The sequence below is a fragment of the Colossoma macropomum genome, unplaced genomic scaffold (genome assembly GCF_904425465.1).
Source record: "Colossoma macropomum unplaced genomic scaffold, Colossoma_macropomum, whole genome shotgun sequence".
NCBI classification, from domain to species: domain Eukaryota; kingdom Metazoa; phylum Chordata; class Actinopteri; order Characiformes; family Serrasalmidae; genus Colossoma; species Colossoma macropomum.
This window is the reverse complement of record NW_023495528.1, coordinates 22,435-45,280: the sequence shown is the minus strand read 5'-3', so window position 1 is coordinate 45,280 and position 22,846 is coordinate 22,435. Positions and strand designations below refer to the sequence as shown.

At 38.3% G+C, this 22,846-nt stretch overlaps 1 protein-coding gene across 1 annotated transcript; it reads right to left on the bottom strand.

Annotated features, from left to right (window-relative positions):
- Nucleotides 1–7,806: 7,806 nt before the first annotated feature.
- On the bottom strand, nt 7,807–22,136 carry LOC118802315 (NACHT, LRR and PYD domains-containing protein 12-like). The gene is made up of 12 exons (XM_036562819.1): nt 21,839–22,136; nt 21,570–21,644; nt 17,964–19,716; nt 17,373–17,549; nt 13,418–13,591; nt 12,887–13,060; nt 10,751–10,927; nt 10,445–10,618; nt 10,004–10,177; nt 8,900–9,076; nt 8,629–8,805; nt 7,807–8,151 (listed from the first exon to the last, which is right to left on the bottom strand). The coding sequence occupies exons 1-12, from the start codon at nt 21,972–21,974 to the stop codon at nt 8,130–8,132; spliced, it is 3,390 nt and encodes a 1,129-aa protein (XP_036418712.1). The 5' UTR covers nt 21,975–22,136; the 3' UTR covers nt 7,807–8,129.
- Between the last annotated feature and the right edge of the window lie 710 nt (nt 22,137–22,846).

Sequence of the window (22,846 nt, the reverse complement as noted above, 5' to 3'; positions counted from 1 at the left end):
TAAATCCCGGGCATGTTCTGTGAGGCCATGGAAAAAGATCGGTTAGCTTCAAGGAGGTTCTGGACAACTATCCAGCCACTCGGGAGTGGTTGAGGTGGCTTTGCCCAAGCTATACTTGGCAGAGGCAAAGAAACTCTAACTTCAAATGAGGATATTGTCAGTCTGTGGAAGGAGCACTCTGAGGAGCTCATTAACCCGAGAGACATGTCTCGGATCAGAGGCTTCTGGCATGTCAGACTTCATTTTCCTGGTGGAGGTCACCAAGGTAGTTGGCAAGCTCCTCAGTGGCAAGGCACCAGGGGTAAATGAGATTCACCTGAAAATGCTTAAGGCTTTGTATGTTGTGGGGCTGTCATGGTTGAAACACCACTGCAATGTTGCATGGATGCTGGGAGCGGTACATTTGGAAGAAAGGGGGCTGGAGGGTGTGTGCCAACTACCACAGTATCACACTACTCAGCCTCCCTGGGAAAGTTTATGCCAAGGTGCTGGAAAGGAGACACCGACCGATAGCCAAACCCCAGATTGAGAAGGAACAACGCAGATTGTTGAGGGGCATGGGAGTTTGCCAACCCAATCTACATGTGTTTTGTGGACTTCTGCAGGTTGCACTGTAGAGCAAGGTTTGGAAGCAGTCATCACCAGATCTGTGGGAGATTCTGTGGTGCTGCCATTCTCCTGAACAAACTTGCTGGATGATCCACAGATGGTGCAGTGGGGATTTACGAGAAAGATCACAAAAATGTTATGACACAGCTGAGAACTCAGTGTTTCCAGAAGAAATTAAGTTCCTCGAGTCAGCAATACAGAAAGAGAGTTCAAAGACTGAACTGGAATTCTCCAGAGATTTAGCTCTAATTATCTCTCACCTCACTGAAGAAGATGAAGGAGGTATGGCATCAATGGGATAAAACAGACAAGATCATCACACCTTTACTGGATACAGTTAAACAGTAAAATCTGCTTGAGACTTCCTTTGCTTGTTGGGCTTTTGCAGACATCTGGCAGTTCTTTGACTATCTGGCAATTTGACCAAAATTGGTTTCATAATGCACCTTCTTTCTCTTTCATAGATGTTGTGTGTCAGATATTTTTTCAGCTCTCTCAACTTCTTATTGTGCATTGATTGATGGACCCTCTTCATCATCTCCTGCAGGAGGTTAAGGTTTTAGCTTTGGCTTAATGACAGTTTCATCTCTGTGGATTGTCAACCCTTCATGCTTCACTTTAATAGGAGCTAAGAGAACAAAAATATTCATACATTAGATTATTAAAGAAGAAAAGTAGGCAATAAAAGCTGCATTTTTGCCTCAGCGTTAAGTAAGTATAGGCTATATGTCTACCTAGAAGTTAAGAGTCAGTCACTCAAATCATTTTATAGTTTCAGTATTGATCACACTGCACCAGTCTAACTGACCAAATATATTTCCAGAAGCTTTCAGACGAAAGAGAACAGTAACAATAACTGTTGCTGTGGAATACAGTGGCAGCCAAACTCTATTTTCAAAACTGAATGCTACAACAAACAATGTACAGCTGTTATAATATCTCCAGTTAGAAATTTGGCAGGAAAAGTCAGGAGATTGGGTCTTCAAATTCTTTTTTTCAAAAGTTCAACTTCAAAAGTTTTTTCATGTGCATGCAGAGAATCATGCACAAGAAAGGCTCGGTCATCAGTATGTCACCAGTCCCATGAATACATAATCAGACATAGTTTAAGTAGAGAGACTAGGGGTCGGGGAGGAACCAAAGAGGGAAGTAGGTGAAGTGGGAAGGATCAAAAGGTTGAGGGAAAAAGGTGAAGGGGTCTGGGGTCAAAGGAGAGTGAAGATGTTCTCATCTCAGGAGGAACAATATAGATAAAACATCATAAAACACACAAAGGTAAGACAATACAGCTGCCGCAACAAAAGGACAACATGTGTTAGAGCATAGAAGTAAGCACATGTAAAAGGACTTATACTTTCTTGCACCCCTTACATTAAAATCCTCAAAGTCTTTGTACAATCGCATACAAAGCTTGAACACATCCTCTTCAGGCAACAAACTTCAATATGACATTTTTTTCTGTACATTTTTGTGCATAATTTCCATTTATTTACTGAATTTAATGCATTGGAACAATTTTAAAGGTGTAGATATGTGTCCTCTGTAGAGGATGTGTTAATTTTGACGACGCAGAGGTTTTCTCAGGATGTGGTCAGTGAGCTGGACCTAGGTCACTTCTCGCACTCTGAGAGTGGTCGCTGCTGAAAGAGAGAGAGAGAGAGAGAGAGAGAGAGAGAGAGACAGAGAGGAATGGTACTGTTGTCTCATTAAAGATGTTGCTCTGTGCTGCAGGAATCTTCAGGTGAGTCTACACGACTGTGTGAGTTACTCTTCATGTGTATCACTGCTTCACTGTAGTGAACTGTAGACAGTGAACTGTAGATGAACTGTAGAAAAGTTCAGGTTCTAGATATGCTGTTATTATCATTTCTTTATTGGCTCTTTCTCCTCTCTGTCGATCTTGCCTGAAACAGATCAAAGCTTTTTTTCTTAATGTTGCTGTACTGTGCTGCTTTATATTACGGAATATTATTATATTACATAAGAACCTTCTTTTTTTATTATTATTATTAACTTCAAAAAATCGTTAAACCTTTAAACACAGATGTGTTTTGCAAATTACTGTGAGGTTCTACTGTATGCTCTTAGCAATCTATATAAACTTTTATAAATGTAATTAACATCTACTGTTTTTGCTAGATATGGTTAATTTTAAATCATTGCACTCAAAATATGACAGTTTGTTTTTAACTGTTCAGTCATTTTTTACTGTTAATCTGACTCAATCTTTCACGGATGGTCCTTCTAGCCACAAGTGCACACACAGCAAACAGGTTAGAAACTTCTGGGCCTAAAAGCCATGATACTTCAACACTTCTCTTAAGAGATCAGTTACTTGATCAGACAATGAAACAGTATTGAACAGCCCTAGCATTACAGGTAGCTCTTTCATTTATTTTCAAATGTAGAGACTCTTCAAACATAAGAACACAGGTTTGTTCTTGATATTGTTTGTATTGTTGTTCTGATAATACTAAGATCTTATTAACTGGCTACAGCATAATTTATCTAGATAGTTCCCAAAATACACATCCCTCTTTTTTCTGTTTTTCTATGAAATCCACAGCAAAGAACACAGAAATCATGCATCAGTCTGGTAAGGTGTTACAGTAAAGCAACACAGACTTTTGTACCTATTTTTAAATGTGCTGTGTGTGAGTGCATGTTAGCTTATGTGTGAAGTTTTTTTTTTTTCCAACACTGTTCTTTAGCAATCTAGTTACAATGTGCCAACAACTCGTTTACTAACATAGTAATTGTCAGTAATGAATAATGTGTTATGCTTCATTACTAATGAATGAACATAGGAAGGAATTGGGTATTCCTGCAGTAGTTAACATTGGATAAAGTACACTTTTTTTATTAAGGGTCACAAATTAATTGATAATTATATACTAATAAGTAATTCAATATTCATTTATTTATATATTAACTGTTCAGTAAGCATTAGATACTGAACATTATTAAGCATTAGTTACTAAGTACTTACTAATTAGTAACTAAATAGTAATTAGTAAGTAGTAATAATTTAGTAAGTAGTGGGAATCAGTAGGCCCAAAGTTTTATTACACAGTTCTGTAATGTAAGAATAGCTCCATTAGTCTCCATAGGAGTCCCTGTAGTTACTGAATAATAAGCCTTTGCATGAAAGAATGTTGAGGGTTTAACTGATTTTTCTGTTTGTTCTTGAGCTTATTTACTCATTAATTGTGCACTAACTGCTGATTATTAAACTATTAATGAACTTATGCGTGTTTACTCATAAATAATTAATGAGAACTAACTATGTGTTAGTCCTGTTGATTGTCTGTTAATCAATCTACTGATTTATCATTACATTGTCCTCCACTGTGAATTCTTATATGAAACACAGTTCTTGGTCTTTACTGTACGTTTCCTTTACTTCCACATGTTCAGCTGCCTCTCTGTTCTCAGAGCTGTCACAGCAGAAACTTAAGTGGACATACCCGTTTGACCTAATACACTGGCCGCTCATTCAAAGACATATGTAGTCAGCTGAATTCTGAATGTTTTGGGGGAAACATCTAATTGCATTTTTTCTGACCAAAACTGTGACTCCGATTTAAATTACGATTGTTGTCTATAAATTAAGATCCAGACATGAGGCTTGTAAACTGAACATAGTGTGCCAGACTGCCAGTTAGTTGTGATCAATGGCTGTAGAAAGCATGGCCAACGTGGGTTCATGCCTTTCTGTTCTATAGAAATGAAACCAAAATTCCTCCACCATCAAAATTGGAACCAGAGTTTGCGTAGTTGAGATGAGAGCTGAAGTCAGGTTCGTCTACTCATTTGGTAGACCTGCCCCCTCCTCCCAGTATCAAGTTCAATCACATTGCAGGGTGCCATCATTGAACTTGCAACAGTAGCAACTAAGCAAAGCAGCCTGAAAGCAGCAAAGCAGAGGTGACTTTTTTCTAGATATCCAGTTTGTCCTGTAAGTGTAATGTATCAACAGTACCAGTGCAATTAATGTAAGTTACGTGACTTAATAACACATTCAGACAGCTTATAGTTCTGAATATACAGCCTGTGACAGTTTAATTAAAGAAATGTTACTAGCTAATATTAGGCTAATGTTACATATGCCAGCAATTTATAGATAAGATTAGCCTGCATGCCAACTCCTCCACAGGCAAAACTTAAGTTGGTCCTTGATTAGCTCTTTTTTAATATTGAGTTTCACGTTTACGCCACTGATGGTCTTTTATTTTAATTGTTAACATCAAAGAAGAGAGCCTGTTTTTCTAATGCCTGATCTTGTGGTCTGTGGATGTCCTAAAATGTGCAGTGTAACATTGGCAGCTTTTTGTACGGGCATTATATTATGTGTTGCACCGTGTATATTTAACCAGTGCAACTGTGTCTTATCTGAGCTAGGTACAATAAATGTAAAAGCAAAGTAGGATATAACATCACCCAGCTGTGGTTTGCATGAAGTAAACTAATAAAGATTTTGACTATCACTGGGGTCTGATACCATAATAACTCAGTTAATCATCACCAGGCACAGGCCTAGACTCCATGGATACATTCATCTTTCTTTTTTTAAAGAGTGTCTCTAAATGCTAACTAACTCTCTCTCTCTCTCTCTCTCTCTCTCTCTCTCTCTATCTCTCTCTCTATCTCTCTGTGTGTATTGTAGATTTTTCAGAAGTGTGTTTAAATGAAATTTTACAGCTGTCATTGTGTAGACTGTATTCCTCCTGAAAGTGCTCTGAATATGATCATTATGTTTAATCTCTTCGCCTCATCTACAGATTCCTCCTCTGTGGTTTTCTTCGCTTTGTATGTCCGTGTGGTTCTGCTGGTGATTCAAGGATTGGCTCTGATTTACAAACTCATCCACAATAGGACACAAGGTACTGCACACACACCCATAAACACAGTTTATAATTATGTGTCAGTCCAGGCTTAGGATTAATTTCAGTCCTGGTCTGTGGTCATTTTCGTGGCTTTGTTAGGAATGTAATACTTTAATAGGAGTATAAATTAGATCCCAGTTATGAAAAGATTTCCTCTGTTGAAAATTAAATCCACCAGTCTTGTGAAATACTGCTCTTTGATTAACATCTTCAATTCTTCTGCAGGGTGTATCTGTAGAAACACTGAGAGAAGAACACAGAACACTGTGAGTGAAAAGACCCATTAAACACAAAGTCTTAAAACTGATTCTCATTATGACCAAATATGAACTGTTTTAAAATATAAACGTGCAAGTCATTAGAATTAAGCCCTGTTTTAAGAGGCTACAGGGTCTGTAACTGCTTGATTTATTCCAAGTGTACACAATAATATTTGATTTACAGCTATGGCAATTGGAAGATGTCCTTATCCAAAGTAAATCATGATCTCATTATTGACAACTTTGCATATTTTACATTGTTGTTATTGGAGGTTTGGTTTCAAGAATGCAATCAATTTCTTATTAAAGTAATAAAATATCGCTGTGTAGGATAGAAAAAAGGACTGTGTACATTGCAGCCTTCATAGGCCACAGTGGGGGAAAAACTACATATTGTTCAATTAATTATGATGTGTAAAGCAAACAGCACAGCAGTACATCTTCAGTGCCAGAGATGGAAACCCATGGTGTCATGACTACATTGGGAATTATTCCGCATAAATGAATGACTGTGATGTCAAGACTATGGTTTTGAGTTATTTTCCACTGTGTGTGTTACTGTGGTTGCAGGCTGATGGTGATTATGAAAATGAATCTCCTGGAAACCAGAACAACATCAGCATGGGTCCAATCTACCAGGGCCTGGACCTGAACACCAACCAATCAGATTCAGTCTACCAGAGCCTAAATCCCAACAACAAGCAATCAGATCCAGTCTACCAGAGCCTGGACCCCAACACCATCCAAACAGATCCAGTCTACCAGAGTCTAAACCCCAACACCATCCAATTAGATCCAGTCTACCAGAGCCTGGACCCCAACACCATCCAATCAGATCCAGTCTACTAGAGCCTAAACGTAAACACCTACCGGTCTAAACTGAAATACCAATCCACCAGATTTACAATTATGAGTCTAATTAACTCAGACTTCAATGCCAAATAATCAAAATTACTCTATCAAAGTGAAGAGCAGGGGTGTCCAGTCACGAAGGGTTAGTGTGGCTCTAGATTTTCATTCCAAACAAACTGGGGCACTCCTGATTCCACCTGTTTAATCAGTTGGTGTGATAAAACAGTTGGTCATGTGTGCTTCTAATTTAATGGATTAGATTGGACATTGCTCATCTAAAACAAACCATTCAGATTCACTCTTCCAGAGCTAAAACCAGATTCAGCTGTCTACATATATATAACCGGTGCAGTTAATGTTACTGGACTATCTTCTGAATTTTTAACATACACACACCTACAGCCACAGTCACACCCTGTTAGACAAGACTTGCAAAACAGAATATCTACAAAACACTGAAGAATCCAAAGAACAATAGCAGAACCCTTGTCGAAGGTTGGAGACTGTGAGAGGCACTTCTTGCAGAGAGAGGCCTGGTACATTTTCACTCTAAATACAATGATGCTATAAGGCAATGGAATGAAGATTTTTCATTGACTTGTTTTTTATAGTTTAATTGAGCATACTATCTATATTAAAATAATTTTCTGAGCAATAATTTATCTTTTTTTGCTTTAATTTACTTTAATGGGTTTTGTTGAAACTTTGTGGTCCATGATGGTGATTGTTGAAACTTCTGGCTCTCTTTAATGATATCATAAGTGGGAGGTTTGTGTAATTGGTAGATTTATTTAGCTGGTGAGCTGGTGGCTAGAATGAGCTGGTGGGAAGAAAGTAAAGTGAGAAAGTTCATATGCCAAAACATGTCTGTGCATGAGTCCAATAAACACATTTTGTGATTACTGTACGAGAGCTGTCTAAACTTTTTTTTATTTATCTTTTTCTGAATTCAGGATTTTACAAAAGGCTTGTAAAATGCTGAGCAGCCTGTTCATATATGTTTTTAACTGGTGTCCAATGGTTAATTAAGGTATTAACCATTGGCCCTTTTTACCCCCAATGCTCCCTATGCTCAATTTACCCCTGCCGGGGGCAGGTTTTGCCAAAGAACCAACCTGTTTTTAGTGGGTCTAACTATAATAGCTAAACATAATGTTTTCATTTTTATGGTTGAATAACAATCCAAAATGTACAAATCAATCATGGTCGGGAACAAATACACTTTTATTTCTGTAAAAACATGAATTATAAAATGTAGCTCATCACACTCCACTCTCCTCACCAAGTGAGTTCATCCATCAATGTGAGGAGTTTGATGAACAGGTCACTGAAAGTGCAGTTACTGATGTACAGGAAGTGATGGCCATGGGAGATCACACACTTTGCTGCAGTCATGTTAACAGATTTGACCAATAAGAGCCCAAACAAACACACAGTCCTATGCAGAACTATATACATACAGTGGGTGCATGTGTACTAAGACTTTATCCTCTCCTCACAACCCTCTGCCTGTGACAGCATATCAGCTAGATGGTGTGCAGATACTGTAAAAGAGCAGGAGAAAATCAGCAGACGAACTCAAACTCAGGGGTCATTCAGCAACAAACCACCTAGGACCTGCCCAGTCATGTCATGAACTATAACTCATGAAAGCATGCAAAATTTCTAAGATGTGCTCCAGTTAGTTTTTTAGTGACGAATATCTAATTTATCTTGTTACAGAATGACTAAACTAAGCTGGAATGTTAAGTGGGTATAAATACAGCACTGCTAATAATAATATTTCACTTCAAATTAATTAGTTTATTTAGCTTATTTACATAAGAAGTTCATTAATCAGAGCATGTTTCATCTTTTTTAAATCTCTCAGTCATTTGTTTCACTTAACACACACTGTAAAAATGTAAAATATTTATTTACTCATACACCTCTAGATTCTTCATAAACAACACACTGTTCTTGTGTGTGTGTGTGTGTGTGTGTGTGTGTGTGTGTGTAGAGACTGTAAGTCACTAACTTACTGTAGTTTCTCCAGTTTACAGTTTGGATCCTCTAGTAGATCACAGAACAGCTTCACTTCTGACTCTCCTAGTTTATTGGAGTCCAGGTTAATTTCTCTCAGCCGTGATGAAGGATTTGATTTTAGAGCTGAAGCCAGGGCAACACAGCTTTCACCTGTAATACTGCAGTCATACAGACTGCAGAGAGAAAGTAAAACTTCTCACACAGCTCATCATGCACATACACAGTGTGTGTATATGTTTGTGTAGGGACAATACGTCAGCAACTCACTGTAGTTTCTCCAGTTTACAGTGTTGATCCTGCAGCAGACCAGATATCTCCTTCACTCCTGAATCTCCTGGTTTACTCCAGTCTAGATTCAGCTCTCTAAGGTGTGATGAGGGGTTTGATTTTAGAGCTGAAACCAGATCAGCACAGCCTTCCCCTGAAATATTGCATTTAGACAGCCTGCAGAGAGGAGAAAACCTGCACATTTAGAGATCAACACACAAACACACATATACACACTCCTCTCTTTTTCTTTCATGATCATCATCATAAACTTTCAGCTGTTTCAGACAAAAATTAAAATATATTTTATATACATGCAGGAAAAAATATATTTTAATCAGTAAAGCCTCAGCATCTTATTTTAACTGCACACGCAGTTCTGCATACTCCCCTCAAACCAAAAACCCCAAATATTCAGAAACATTTTTCCTCCTTATTTTTTCTGTACTCTTGAAACGAAGATGAAAGTAATTGCAGTGGTTGATACCAAATCAGAGGCATGAGTATTTGTCAGACTGTGGCAGAGTAGCCTAAGCTAAAGGTCTTGGCATTCCATTCCATACCATACTGTACTGATATTTCCAGTGAAATTCAGGCAAGAATTGTACATGTCATCAATTAAGGAATGCACATGACAGAAAGTGAAAGAAGGTCCAACTCAAATTTATGTTGGCACACTGCAGTATCTATCTATTTCAAAGTCTCAATAGGTAAGACTGCCATTCTATGAATTGTCTTTACACAATAACAGACGAACCAATTATACATCCCTCTAATGACATCATTGCAGGCCTCCTGTATGTTTACCATTTTAGAAAGTGTTGCTCATTTTTTCTCCAAAAAGCAAAAGGCAGAAACAAATGTTTCTGAATGTTTTAGTGAATTCTCTTTTTAAAGAGAAGTGCATGTGCAATACAAAGTGCAAATTAAAGTTGTATATAAAATACTTCTACTCATTGTATAGTGTGTGTGTGTGTGTATGTGTATGTGTGTGAGAGAGAGAGAGAGAGAGAGAGAGAGACAGAGAGAAAGAGAGAAAAGAGTTATAAAACCATGCAATGTGTATGAGGGGGTGATTGTAACACACAGTGATAATGATCTCACCCCAGTTTTTCCAGTTTACAGTGTGAATTCTTCAGTTCAGCAGAGAGCAGCTTCACTCCTGAATCCTGCAATTCATTGTTTTCCAGGTTTAGCTCTCTCAGACTTGAGGAGTTTGAACTGAGAGCAGAGGACAGCGCTTCACAGCTTTTCTTTGTGAGATTGCAACTACACAGACTGTGAGAAAAATGATGATGCATTAGAACATTGACATCACACATATATACAGCCTCACAATGCCTATCCACATCTCTGTATTTTTCTTTGTGTTATATCTTCTTCTCTCAGTTCTCTCTAGACTCTCCCTCTGTATGTTTTTTGTGTGTTGTTCTCTGTCATTTGCTCTCTTTAACTTCTTCTGTTTCTCTCCATCTTTCACTCTGTCTCTCTTTGTCTGCCTCTTTCTATGTTAGGTGTTTCTGAGTTATAAAGTGGTGATCTTACTGCAAGGTCTCCAATTTACAGTATGGATTCTTTAGTCCAGCAGAAAGCAGCCACACTCCCGAGTCCTGTAGTTCATTGCCACTCAGGTCCAGCTCTATCAGACTCGAGGAATTTGTACTGAGAGCTGAGACCAGAGCTTTACAGCTTTTCTCTGTGAGTTTACACTTATGTAGGCTGGAAGAGAAATGATGATTTATCAAAGCATTGACCACACACACACACATCTTCAAAAATACACTTATTATTACACACACACACACACACACACACATAATCACACACACATTGATAAAGTGTTAGACTTACTCTAGTTTCTCCAGTTTACAGTGTGGATTTGTCAGTCCAGCAGAGAGTAGCTCCACTCCTGAATCCTGCAGCAGTTTGTTAAAACTCAGGTCCAGTTCTCTTAGTCCTGAGGAGTTTGAGCTGAGAGCTGAGGCCAGAGCTACACAGCTTTTCTCTGTGAGATTACAGTGACTCAGACTGGAAGAGAAATGATGATGCATCAAAACACAGACATCACAGATACAAATGCACACAAACAAAAACAGTAACATACAAACATACTAGTTCTCTCCCTCTCTCACTCTTTTTCATGGTCATGGTCATCTGAAAATAATGTTACACTCAAACAACTACAGTTCCAGACCAAACCAAAAACCTTTTTTATATATATATTTTAAAAACAAACTAAAAGTTAGTCTGTTAGTCTTTTTGGCTGTATTATTTGATTGATTTTGTTCATTAAAAAATCATATATTAAAACAATTAACACAACACTAATCAGACACTTGATAGCCGGAAGGATGTACATTTTTGCACAACCATGCCAAACTCCCATGAGACACTGAACACACACAAAAAAGGCCTTTCTATCAGACAGTACCATCTATGGTCAAGTGAGTAAATTCTTTAATCTCTCACTAAACAAAAAAAAATCATTAGTGCTGTAAAATAACTAAAGGTTCTAAGCTAACTAAACCTGAAAAAAGACAAAAACACAAAAAGCTAACCTAATTCTATAATTTAAAAAAGAGGTAACCAAAATAAATGTCCCTCATCACCTACTTTTTCCCAAATCCACAAAGTCTAATATAGCTCCTCAGATTTAAGAATGGAAGCGAAGCAAAGCAGAGTGGACTGAACATTTTTGAGCTGGTCTAAAAAGGTGTACTTCAAGGTCATGTCAGAGAGGAGAGAGCCCTGAACATCTCTCTTGGTCATGGCTCGGTGACCGCTTATATAGAGGAGGGCACCCCCATGTGGCCAACCACATGCCTGCACATAATATAACAAAACAGAGGGAAAGCAATAAAATGGCCACAGAAAGACAGACAGAAAGACTATTACAACTCAGAGATCAGGCTATGAATGCTTAAGTGTAATCAGGTTTCATTTCTGAGATTAAAAGAGTGGAATCTATTCTTGTCTCCTAGGAAGATTTACCAGACATACATTTCAATACAATGTGCTGAGTACCTCTCCAAACCAAACACCTAAAATATTCAGAACCAAACACTTTTCATGTTTATTTCTTCTAAACTCTTGAAACAAAGGTGAGAGTTTGCAGTGGTTGATTCCAAACTGGAGGCCTGAGTATTTGTCAAATCTATGTCACTACACTGTAGCTTTTCTCTGAATCTCAGTAATACTGCCATTTTATGAATTGTCTTTAAACAATAACAGACATATCTATTACACATCCCTTTACAGACACCGTCACAGGCCTCCTGAATGTTTTTATTATTTTAGACCATGTTGCTTTCCATTATTCTCACCTTTTCTATAAGTGTGGAAAACAACAAAACAGAAACAATCATTTCTGAATATTCAGAACTAAACACTTTCCGTGTGCATGTGCAATTTAAACTCCCTATATGTCTCTAGTCTCCTTTAGCAGTGTGTATAGTTGACACATTAATTGATGACAACTGATTGCTGAGTTAATAGCTATACAATGTAGTTCCAACAGGTGCTGAAAGTAGATATGATTAAGATAAGATTTTTTTTAAGCTGTTATCAAATGTCTGTCTTTCTCAAAATCTACTTGGCTTTTGTGCTTTACTGTGAAACCTGTGTCAACTCCTTTGAAACTATGTGAATGAAAGCAATGACAATATAATAACATAATTGAAAGAAAACACTTTTCTTATGCTTAGAAAAAGGCTTAGAAAATAAATTAACCACACTTTTATTAAATATGCTTTATCAATCACTGTAATATGAGTATGTGGGTCTTGTGTTTTTCCTTCCAAACTGGATTCCTTAAAGGTTCTTTACTGCACAAAGAAGTAAGTTCTGTTTATAGAAAGTCCTACCGACTGTAATGTTGTGTGTGTCTCAACTGTATGAAGACAAAACATAAAAACATACAGAGCTATGAAAGAGTGTGTGTGTGAGAGAGAGAGATCTATACACACAATGATAAAGTATTGAACTTACTCCAGTACCTCCAGTTTACAGTGTGGATTCTTCAGTCCAGCAGATAGAAGCTCCACCCCTGAATCCTGCAGTTCATTGCTACGTAGGTACAGCTCTCTCAGTCTTGAGGAGTTTGAGCTGAGAGCTGAGGCCAGAGCTCTGCAGCTTTTCTCTGTGAGACTACACCTATTCAAACTGGGAGAGAAATGATAATACATCAAAGCACTAACATTACACACATACACACACACACACACACACATTTGTCTTGCTATACTTGTGAAAATGTCCACAGGTTTCTATTGATTTTCGTATTACTGTTCCTAAATACTACTACACATCACCCTAATGTTAGCCTTGGAGTCCAAAAGGCAAAGTTTGTGCTCTTTTAGTTTTTGCAAAATATGATATTTGTGGTGAAAGCAACACAAAAAATGTCATGTTGTCCTATCATTGTGAGGACATGGACATCTTTATAAAGCTGCTACTGAGGTATAAGACCATGCAAGCATCTATGTGAGAGTGATACACAGTGAAAAGTGATTATCTTACTTCAGGTTTTCCAGTTTACAGTTTGGATTTTTCAGTCCATCAGAGAGCAGCTTCACTCCTGAATCCTGTGGTTCATTTTCACTGAGGTTCAGCTCTTTCAGTCTTGAGGAGTTTGAGCTGAGAGCTGTGGACAGAGCTTCACAGCTTTTATGTGTGAGATAACAGCCATCCAGCCTGAGAAAGAAATGATGATACATCAGAACACTGACATCTCACACACACACACACTCACACTCTCTCTTATACACACACACAATCTGACACAAACACACAGTAAGAGAATGAGAGCAAATTAAAGTTTAAGTAGTTATTTATGAGATCTAAGTTTGGCATAAAATAGTAAGTAAATGGATGCCAGTTTCCAATCTGACATATGAACTGCAGTGTGATTGTGTTACAGCTAATGCAGTGCATGACCATTGAACATCGAAGTTGGTAACTGAGTAGCGACATCTACAACACACCTGCTCTAACAGTAATATGGTGGGAGATTGCAGACATATTGGTTTTCCCAATCACTTGTCAGGTGAGTGGTTCAGAGAGGTGATTTTTCTGGGACCTGAGAAAAATCCATGGGTGAAGGATAAGGCCAGAAAACACAAATGAATGCCCATGACGTCCGACCCCTCAGACAGACTTTTAGTAATAAACACCACTTGTTGCTGCATCTACAAATTCAATACAGCCAAGACTGTACTATGCACAGTGCAACATACATATCAACAACATCCAGACTGTCAACAACTCAAGCTCATCTGAAATGGACTCATGCACAGTGGAAACATATATTGTGGCCTGTCACATTGACCTTTTGAGATTATTTCTGGAAATAATGGATGTTGTGCTCTCTGGGCTAAAGAAGAAAAGGATCATCCAGATTATTAAAATGTACAGTTCAAAATCCAGAGACTCTTATGGTATGGGAGGGTATAAGTAATAAGTAATCTGCAGATCTGTGAAATTAACATTAATGCCGAACACATATTGAAGCAGTGTATGCTTGCTTTTTAGATGTCCTGTTTATCAGGGATGACAATACTTCTTTCAATATGACAACAGCAATAACCATTCTGCAAAACTCCTAAACTAGTAGTAATTAGACCTCTGATTAAAAAAAAAGCTAACCTTGATCCAGCAAACTTTCAAATTATAGGCCTCGAATCTCCCCTTTTTATCAAAATCTTGGAAAAAAGTTGTAGCAAAACAATGAAGTTCCTATTTGTATAGGAATTATATACATGGTACTGGTTTTAGGCCACAACATAGTACAGAGACAGCACTAGTAAGAAATTGTAAACAATCCTTTATTATTCTCTGACCAAGGAAACATGTCTTTGCTAGTCATCCTCGATCTTTGTGTGGCATTTGACACAATAGACCACTCTATATTACTAGATAGACTAGAAAACCTTGTAGGGGTAACAGGAATAGCTCTTTCCTGGTTCAAATCTTAACTCACTGATCACTATCACTTTAATGTAAATGGTGAATCATCTATCCTCACAAAAGTAAAGTATGGTGTTCCACAAGCCTCTGTTTTAGGACTTATATTATTCACAATATATATGCTAAATCAGCATCATCAGTAAACATGGCATAAATTTCCACTGCTATGCCGATGGCAGTTATATACAGTATCTCACAAAAGTGAGTACACCCCTTACATTTCTGCAAATATTTTATTATATCTTTTCATGGGACAACACTACAGAAATGAAACTTGAATATAACTTAAAGTAGTCAGTGTACAGCTTGTATAGCAGTATAGATTTACTGTCCTCTGAAAATAACTGCCATTAATGTCTAAATAACTGGCAACACAAGTGAGTACACATCACAGTGAACCAAATGTCTAAATTGTGCTCAAAGTGTCAATATTTTGTGTGACCACCATTATTATCTAGCACTACCTTAATCCTCTTGGGCATGGAATACACCAGAGCTGCACAAGTTGCTACTGGAATCCTCTTCCACTCCTCCATGATGACATCATGGAGCTGGTGGACGTCAGACAACTTGCATTCCTCCACCTTCCATTTGAGGATGCCCCACAGGTGCTCAATTGGGTTTAGATCTGGAGACATACTTGGCCTGTCCATCACCTTTACCTTCAGCTTCCTCAGCAAGGCAGTTGTCATCTTGGAGGTGTGTCTGGGGCTGTTATTGTGTTGGAAATCTTCCATGCGGTGCAATTTCTGAAGGAAGGGGATCATGATCTGTTTCAGAATGTCACAGTACATGTTGGAATTCATCTTTCCCTCAATGAACCGAGGCTCCCCAGTGCCAGACCATGATGCTACCACCATCATGCTTGACTGTAGACAAGAGACAGTTGTCTTGGTACCCCTCACCATGGTGCTGCCACACATGCTGGACATCATCTTAGCCAAAGAGGTTTATCTTGGTCTCGTCAGACCACAGGACATGGTTCCAGTAATCCATGTTCTTGGACTGCTTGTCTTCAGCAAACTTTTCATCAGCTTCAGAAGAGGCTTCCTTCTGGGATGACAGCCATGCAGACCGAGTTGATGCATTGTGCGGCGTATGGTCTAAGCATTGACAGGCTGACCTCCCACTTCTTCAACCTCTCCAGCAATGCTGGCAGCACTCACGTGTCCATTTTTTGAAGCCAACCTCTGGATATGACGCTGAACATGTGGACTCAACTTCTTTGATTGACCCTGGTGAGGCCTGTTCTGAGTGGAACCTGTCCAGGAAAACTGCTGTATGACTTTGGCAACCAGGCTATAGCTCAGTTTCAGGGTGTTAGTAATCTTCATATAGCCTAGGCCATCTTTGTGGAGAGCATCAATTCTATTTCTAACATCCTCAGAGAGTTCTTTGCCATGAGGTGCCATGTTGAATGTCCCGTGGCCAGTATGAGAGAATTGTACCCAAAACACCAAATTTAACAGCCCGCTTCCCCATTCACACCTTGAACCTTGTAACTCAAATGAGTCACATGACACCAGGGAGGGACAACAACACAATTGGGCACGATTTGGTCTTGTTCACGGTGCAGTGTACTGACTTGTGTTGCCAGTTATTTAGACATTAATGGCTGTTTGTTGAGTTATTTTTAAGAGGACAGTAAATCTATACTGCTATGCAAACTGTGCACTGACTACTTTAAGTTATATTCAAGTTTCATTTCTGTAGTGTTGTCCCATGAAAAGATATAATAAAATATTTGCAGAAATGTGAGGGGTGTACTCACTTTTGTGAGATACTGTATATCAAGCACACTGGATAAAATTAAAGTTGCCAAGGTCAAGGACTGTATAAAAGACATAAAAGACTGGATGTCAAGTAACTTTCTCCTGCTTAACTGAGATAAAACAGAGGTCCAAAAGCTGCTAGAAACAAACTGTCTAATTTTACGCTTAAACTTCTCAGTTGCATCAGGTTCATCTGTAAAAAATCTTTGTGTCACAATAGATCCTGATCTGTCCTAAGACGCACATATAACAAATACCTATGCATATAACAAAAACCCTACACTGGTTGGCAGTTAAATTTCGCATTTATTATAAACTTCTCTTACTGACTTATAAATGAAATTCCAAGCAAACTGGAAACATGAGTCATTTCCCTGATGAGCAGAGCTGTTATTTTCCCTCATGTGTGAACAGAGGCCGAAACATTACCAGTAAATACATTGGCATCTAGATGACAGCCAGCAAAGCTGAGCACTTCTGTGAAGATTTTATTTTTATAGTTAAGTTTTCAATTGAGCTTTTTCAGTGAAAATTCTACATTAGTGTGTTTTGTACATGATTCATTATCTCGACAGCATCTCTCTCTCTCTCCATGCAAAAGTATCAAAGAGTTTGTGTGTGTGTGTGTGTGTGTGTGTGTGTGTGTGGAGAGAGAGAGAGAGAGAGAGAGAGAGAGAGAGAGAGAGAATGACAGTCATATATACACTACATATATACTGATAAAGTTTTGAACTTACTCCAGTTTCTCCAGTTTACAGTGTGGATTCTTCAATCCAGCAGAGAGCAGTTCCACTCCTGAATCCCCCAGCCGTATATTATTACTCAGGTTCAGCTCTCTCAGATTTGAGGAGCTTGAGCTGAGAGCTGATGCCAGAGCTACACAGCCTTTTTCTGTGAGACCGCAGGAACACAGCCTAGAAGAGAAATGATGATACATCAGAAAACTGACATCTCACACACACACAAAGGCTGCAAATTACTTTCAACTAGATGAATTTTGCCCTCATTGGTTGCCGTTTCTTTGTAAGCTATCTTTCAAAAATGGCTATGAAAAATAATAGTTTACTTTACAATTGTTCTGTGTTGATATCATTCAAATACTAATTTCTGACAATATCTATAAAAACAATTCACATTTGTTATAAAACTTTTAGAAATTAAGTTACTTTATTTTTTACATACACACACACACGTACACACACATTTATAAATCAGGAATTTGTTGGAAACTTTTTTGCGTAACCACTGATACTGCACTCTTCACAGAGCACAGTGTTTATTAAATTAATTAACACTGCAGTAACGCATTTATGACTGAAAATACTCACTTAGCTCTTCTGGAGGCTTCAATCATTGGCCGCAGGCTCAGAACACCTTTATCCGATCTGTCATATTTGCCCAGTTTAAACTCATCCAGCTCTTCTTCTGAGTTCAGCAACACAAACACCAGAGCTGACCACTGAACAGGAGAGAATTTGAGTCCCTGCAAACGACTAACAAAACTTTCATTTCTTTTGTTCAAGTATGTTTGTACTTCCTGCACTAGAGAATGATCATTCAGTTCATTCAGACAGTGGAACAGGTTGATTGATTTCTCTGGAGAAGGATTCTCTCTGATCTTCTTCTTGATGTACTTCACTAATTGATCTTTTTTGTAGGAGCTGTTTCTTGTCTGTGACAGTAGGCCTCGTAAGGGAGTCTGATTGGACTCCAGTGAGAGGCCCAGAAGGAAGCGAAGGAAAAGGTCCAGGTGTCCATTCTTACTCTTTAAGGCCTTGTCCACTGCACACTTGAGAAAGTCTGACATTTTGGACTTTTGGAAAATAACAGAAAGATCAGTGATTAGCTGTTTTGTTGCATCTCTGCCGATGAAGGAGAGAAATGCATATAAAGCAGCAAGAAACTCCTGAACGCTCAGGTGCACAAAGCTGAACACCTTCCCCAGGTGCAGCTTAAACTCCTCTCTGAAGATCTGAGTACAGACTCCTGAGTACACTGACATTTTATTGACATCAATGCCACACTCTCTTAGGTCTTCCTCATAGAAGATCAGATTGCCCTTTTCCAGCTGTTGGAAAGCCAGTTTTCCCAGTGCCAGAGTATTCTGAAGATCATCTTTTCCATGGTACTTTTGGTCCTTGCTTTTGATCTGAAAAATCAGGAAGCGTGTGAACATTTGAGTCAGAGTCTTGGGGATCTCTTCCCTCTCTGCTTCTCTGAACATGTCCTCTAGAACAGTGGCAGCAATCCAACAGAAGACTGGTATGTGACACATGATGTAGAGGCTTCTGGAGGACTTCACGTGTGAGACAATTTTATTGGCCAGACCCTGGTCACTGATTCTTTTCCTGAAATACTCCTCTTTCTGAGGGTCACTGAACCCTCGTACCTCTGTTACCAGGTCAACACAATCAGGAGGGATCTGATTGACTGCTGCTGGTCGAGATGTTATCCAGAGGAGAGCAGAGTGAAGCAGATTCCCCTTTACAAGGTTTGTCAGCAGCACATCTACTGAGTTTGAATCTGTTACCTTCCCCTTTACCATTTCCTCGTTGTTCTGGAAATCTAGAGGAAGTCGACATTCATCCAGACCATCAAAGATGAACATGACTTTGCAAGCATCACAGTTTATTGATTTTAGTTTTTCTGTATCTGGGAAAAAGTGATGAAGAATCTCCATAAGACTGAACTGTTTTTTTATCAAATTCAGCTCCCTAAAAGGAAGTGGAAATATGAAGAGAATGTCTTGATTTGCTTTTCCTTCAACCCAGTCCAGAATAAACTTTTGCACTGATACTGTTTTTCCAATCCCAGCAACTCCTTTCGTCAACACAGTTCTGATGGATTTGTCTTTAAAGAGGTCATTGCATTTGATAGGTATCTCCTGTGTTGCTGGTCTCCTGGATGCTGTCTCAATCTGTCGGATCTCATGTTCATTATTGACCTCTCCACTCCCTCCCTCTGTGATGTACAGCTCTGTGTAGATTTCATTTAGAGAGGTTGCTGTTCCATGCTGTGAGATTCCTTCATTAATGCTGCGATATTTCTTTTCCAGTTTTTGTTTATATTCACTGATTAACTCTGAGAAGTGGAAACAGACAATACATTTTTATAATGTTCGCTAATGTTTCAAGCCGAATTTCAGTGTACGTTTTATTAGAAAAGTGGACTGTCCTTCATTAAATCTTCATTATTTTGGATCTAATTTTTTTTTTTATTTTAATACCTGACACAGACCACAACAACAATAAATGTTTTAATGTTCGAAAGTGTTCAGGATTGTTTTGAAGTGTTTGTGTCTGGAGTATTAACCACTACATCTTGCTATAGGTCGTGTGATGATGTGATGAAACTATACTTAATTCACTTTCACAAAGAAATACAATGATCCCAAAAATTAAGGTTATTTATACACAGTCTCTATTGAGAGTGCATGGGCTGATGGGTGCAAAAAGAGGAAAATGCAGTCATAAACCTGTGTGGAGGTTAAAAACTCCAATTAATACTGTATTAAGTATTATTAATGCTGAAATATAGTACTTATATTCACCCCATTTATTCTCATAGAACTTTGAATCACAGTGGATTCAATGTGGATTTATTGTGTATTTTTACCATAAGCAACAGAAACTCATGAAAGCATCTCTGCATAGTGACTTGAATTGCAAATATAAAACACAAAGTACGTGATTACAGTGTACTTGTTGCAATTAGTTGGTATTAAAAGTGGCATAATTCATTGAATGGACATCTCCTGTGTGTGCAGTCTTCCAAGAGGTTGCAGTATAAATACAGCTGTATCTGGGCAGCCTTGGTTCTATTGGGGTAGTATCATAAGGTTAACCTAACCTATGTTAAGCTACACTTTCAAGAGACAATAACACTTCAAGCAACTGTGGCAAGATGATTGAAAAGCTAAAGTCATGGGGTGGGTACAAGAAAATTTCAAGTAATTAAACATCCCCTGGAGTACAGTAGAATCAGACATTAAGAAATGGAAAGCATATGTAAATCTGCTAAAAACAGACTGTCTGGGGCTCCCGAGTGGCACAACAGTCTAATTGTTGGCCCTATCATCAGGAGATTGCAACTTGGTGATGCTAGAGCCGTCCATGAACTGGAGTCCTCAAGAGTACAATTGGCCTTGCTCTTTTTGGATGGGTAGGATGACTCCTCATCTCCCATGGTGGTGGCAGCATCAAAGTGTGGGGATGCTTCACTGTAGCAGGTTATGGAAGGCTTGGCAAAGTAGAAATAATTAAGCAAAATATAGGCTGTAGGCTGGTCGCTCATGATTGCCATGCAACCTGACAAAGTTTGAGCAGTGGATTTTGCAAAGAGAGGGGAGACATTTCAATGACCAAATGTGCAAAACTGAGTCTGTATCCACACAGACTCAAGGCTGTGTTTGCTGCCTAATCTAATAAATGCATCTAATGCATCTAATACTGACTTGATGGGGGTGAACAGTTATGCAGTCAGAAACTTTGTGTTTTATATTTGTAATTGATTAAAATCACTTTGCAGAGATGTTTACTTTGACATGAAAGTCTGTTTCTGTTGATCTTAATTAAAATGTCTGATCAATGTTACCAATTATATTCGGTCTTATTCAAAACTTGTAGATTCTACAAGGTAAACAGAAATTACATACATATGTGTAGTTCCTCTAATGGACCTTGGACTTTGATGTTTGGCGAAAAAAAAAGAAAGAAAAAAAAAGTTTCAGCTGCCAAATCAGAGAACACAGTGGATTCTTAAGAATCACCACGGCAAAAAAAATTATTTGATTTCCTGTCATTAACACGTATTTTAGGGTTCTTAATCATGTTTTCCCTGTTGATATTGTCTTGGTTTAATGCGATGGAGAAAATGGCCATTTACAGAAATTAATAGGTAGTAAATAAACAGTGATGTGCACTTTAAGACATTACCTTCAGTAAGAGTAGAAGCACCAGGAGAGCCTCTAGGCTGAACTGTACTGGTGCTGGAACAAGAAATATCCTGACCTGGAAGAGAAATAGCTGGAAATAATCAGATCTTTATCAAAGCTACTTAAAACTAAAAGCAGTTAGTCAATTGTATTTCTGTATACTACTATTGAACAGTGTGATGCATAAATGTTTTATCACCATCCGTGCATGCACATACGATGTACAGCTTATATATAACCTAAAACAGTTTCTAATACTGAATCACTTACCTCCCTGAACAATGGTCAAATTCACCGAGCCTTGAATATTATTTCCATGGAGTACAGTGTGACAGATGTTTCCTCCTGTGTGAGCTATCATGTTGCTCTGAACAGAACCGCTGTGATCTGACGTGGATGTTTCCATCTTCTAAATGAAAAGTCTCTGGTCATCAAGTCAGGAAGTATATTGCAGTACATATTAGTTGATTTTAAATGCAGTAACTCTTTTTAATCCTCTTATCACAGAAAGGTCACTGTTCACCAAGACTCGCCATGCTTCTTGCCTAAAGTTGTTTATGTTCCTCTCTTCTCTAAACGGAGTGCTGAGTTTCACTTTCACTAAAACCGGTTTGGACTGGTTTAGTTGCTTGAGGAAGACGTGTAGGTTTAGAACGGGATGAGCAGTAAAGAAAAACAGAGCAGAACGGAGGGGGGGGTGGAGAGAAAGAGAGAGAGTAATTCAAATAATCAGTTTGACTTCCATGGTAACCAGTTTAAATGGCAACAAAAAGCTAATAAACTAAAAACGTTTATGGTATTTTACACTAACATCATATATGACCTGTCTACATAATGCTATGCTAGAGTGAACAACACGACACTGACAAAATCAACTCTATCCAACAAAACGAGGACTGCAAATATGAGCGCCAACTGGGATTAAACACTGGGGGGCATAAATAGAGAATTGTGACTTTATGTCCTACTCTGATATGCAGTGAAGTAAGAGCAGGAAACAAGGGTCAATAATTAAATTAAATAATTTAATTTAATAATATAAATAATTATTTTTTATATTTATAAAAAAAATACTTCTTATTTATTTTAGAGAGCTGGAGGACAAGAGAAAGAGAGAATCTGAGAACAGCTTTACGGAGACTTTGTCACAATCACACAGCTGTCCACCACCTCAGCCCAGATACTGCATCACAGCCAGACTGAGGAGCAATACATTACAGAAGCTGTCACAGTATATTATAAATATCTTCTAAAGATTAACTGTATTCTTGCTTGAAA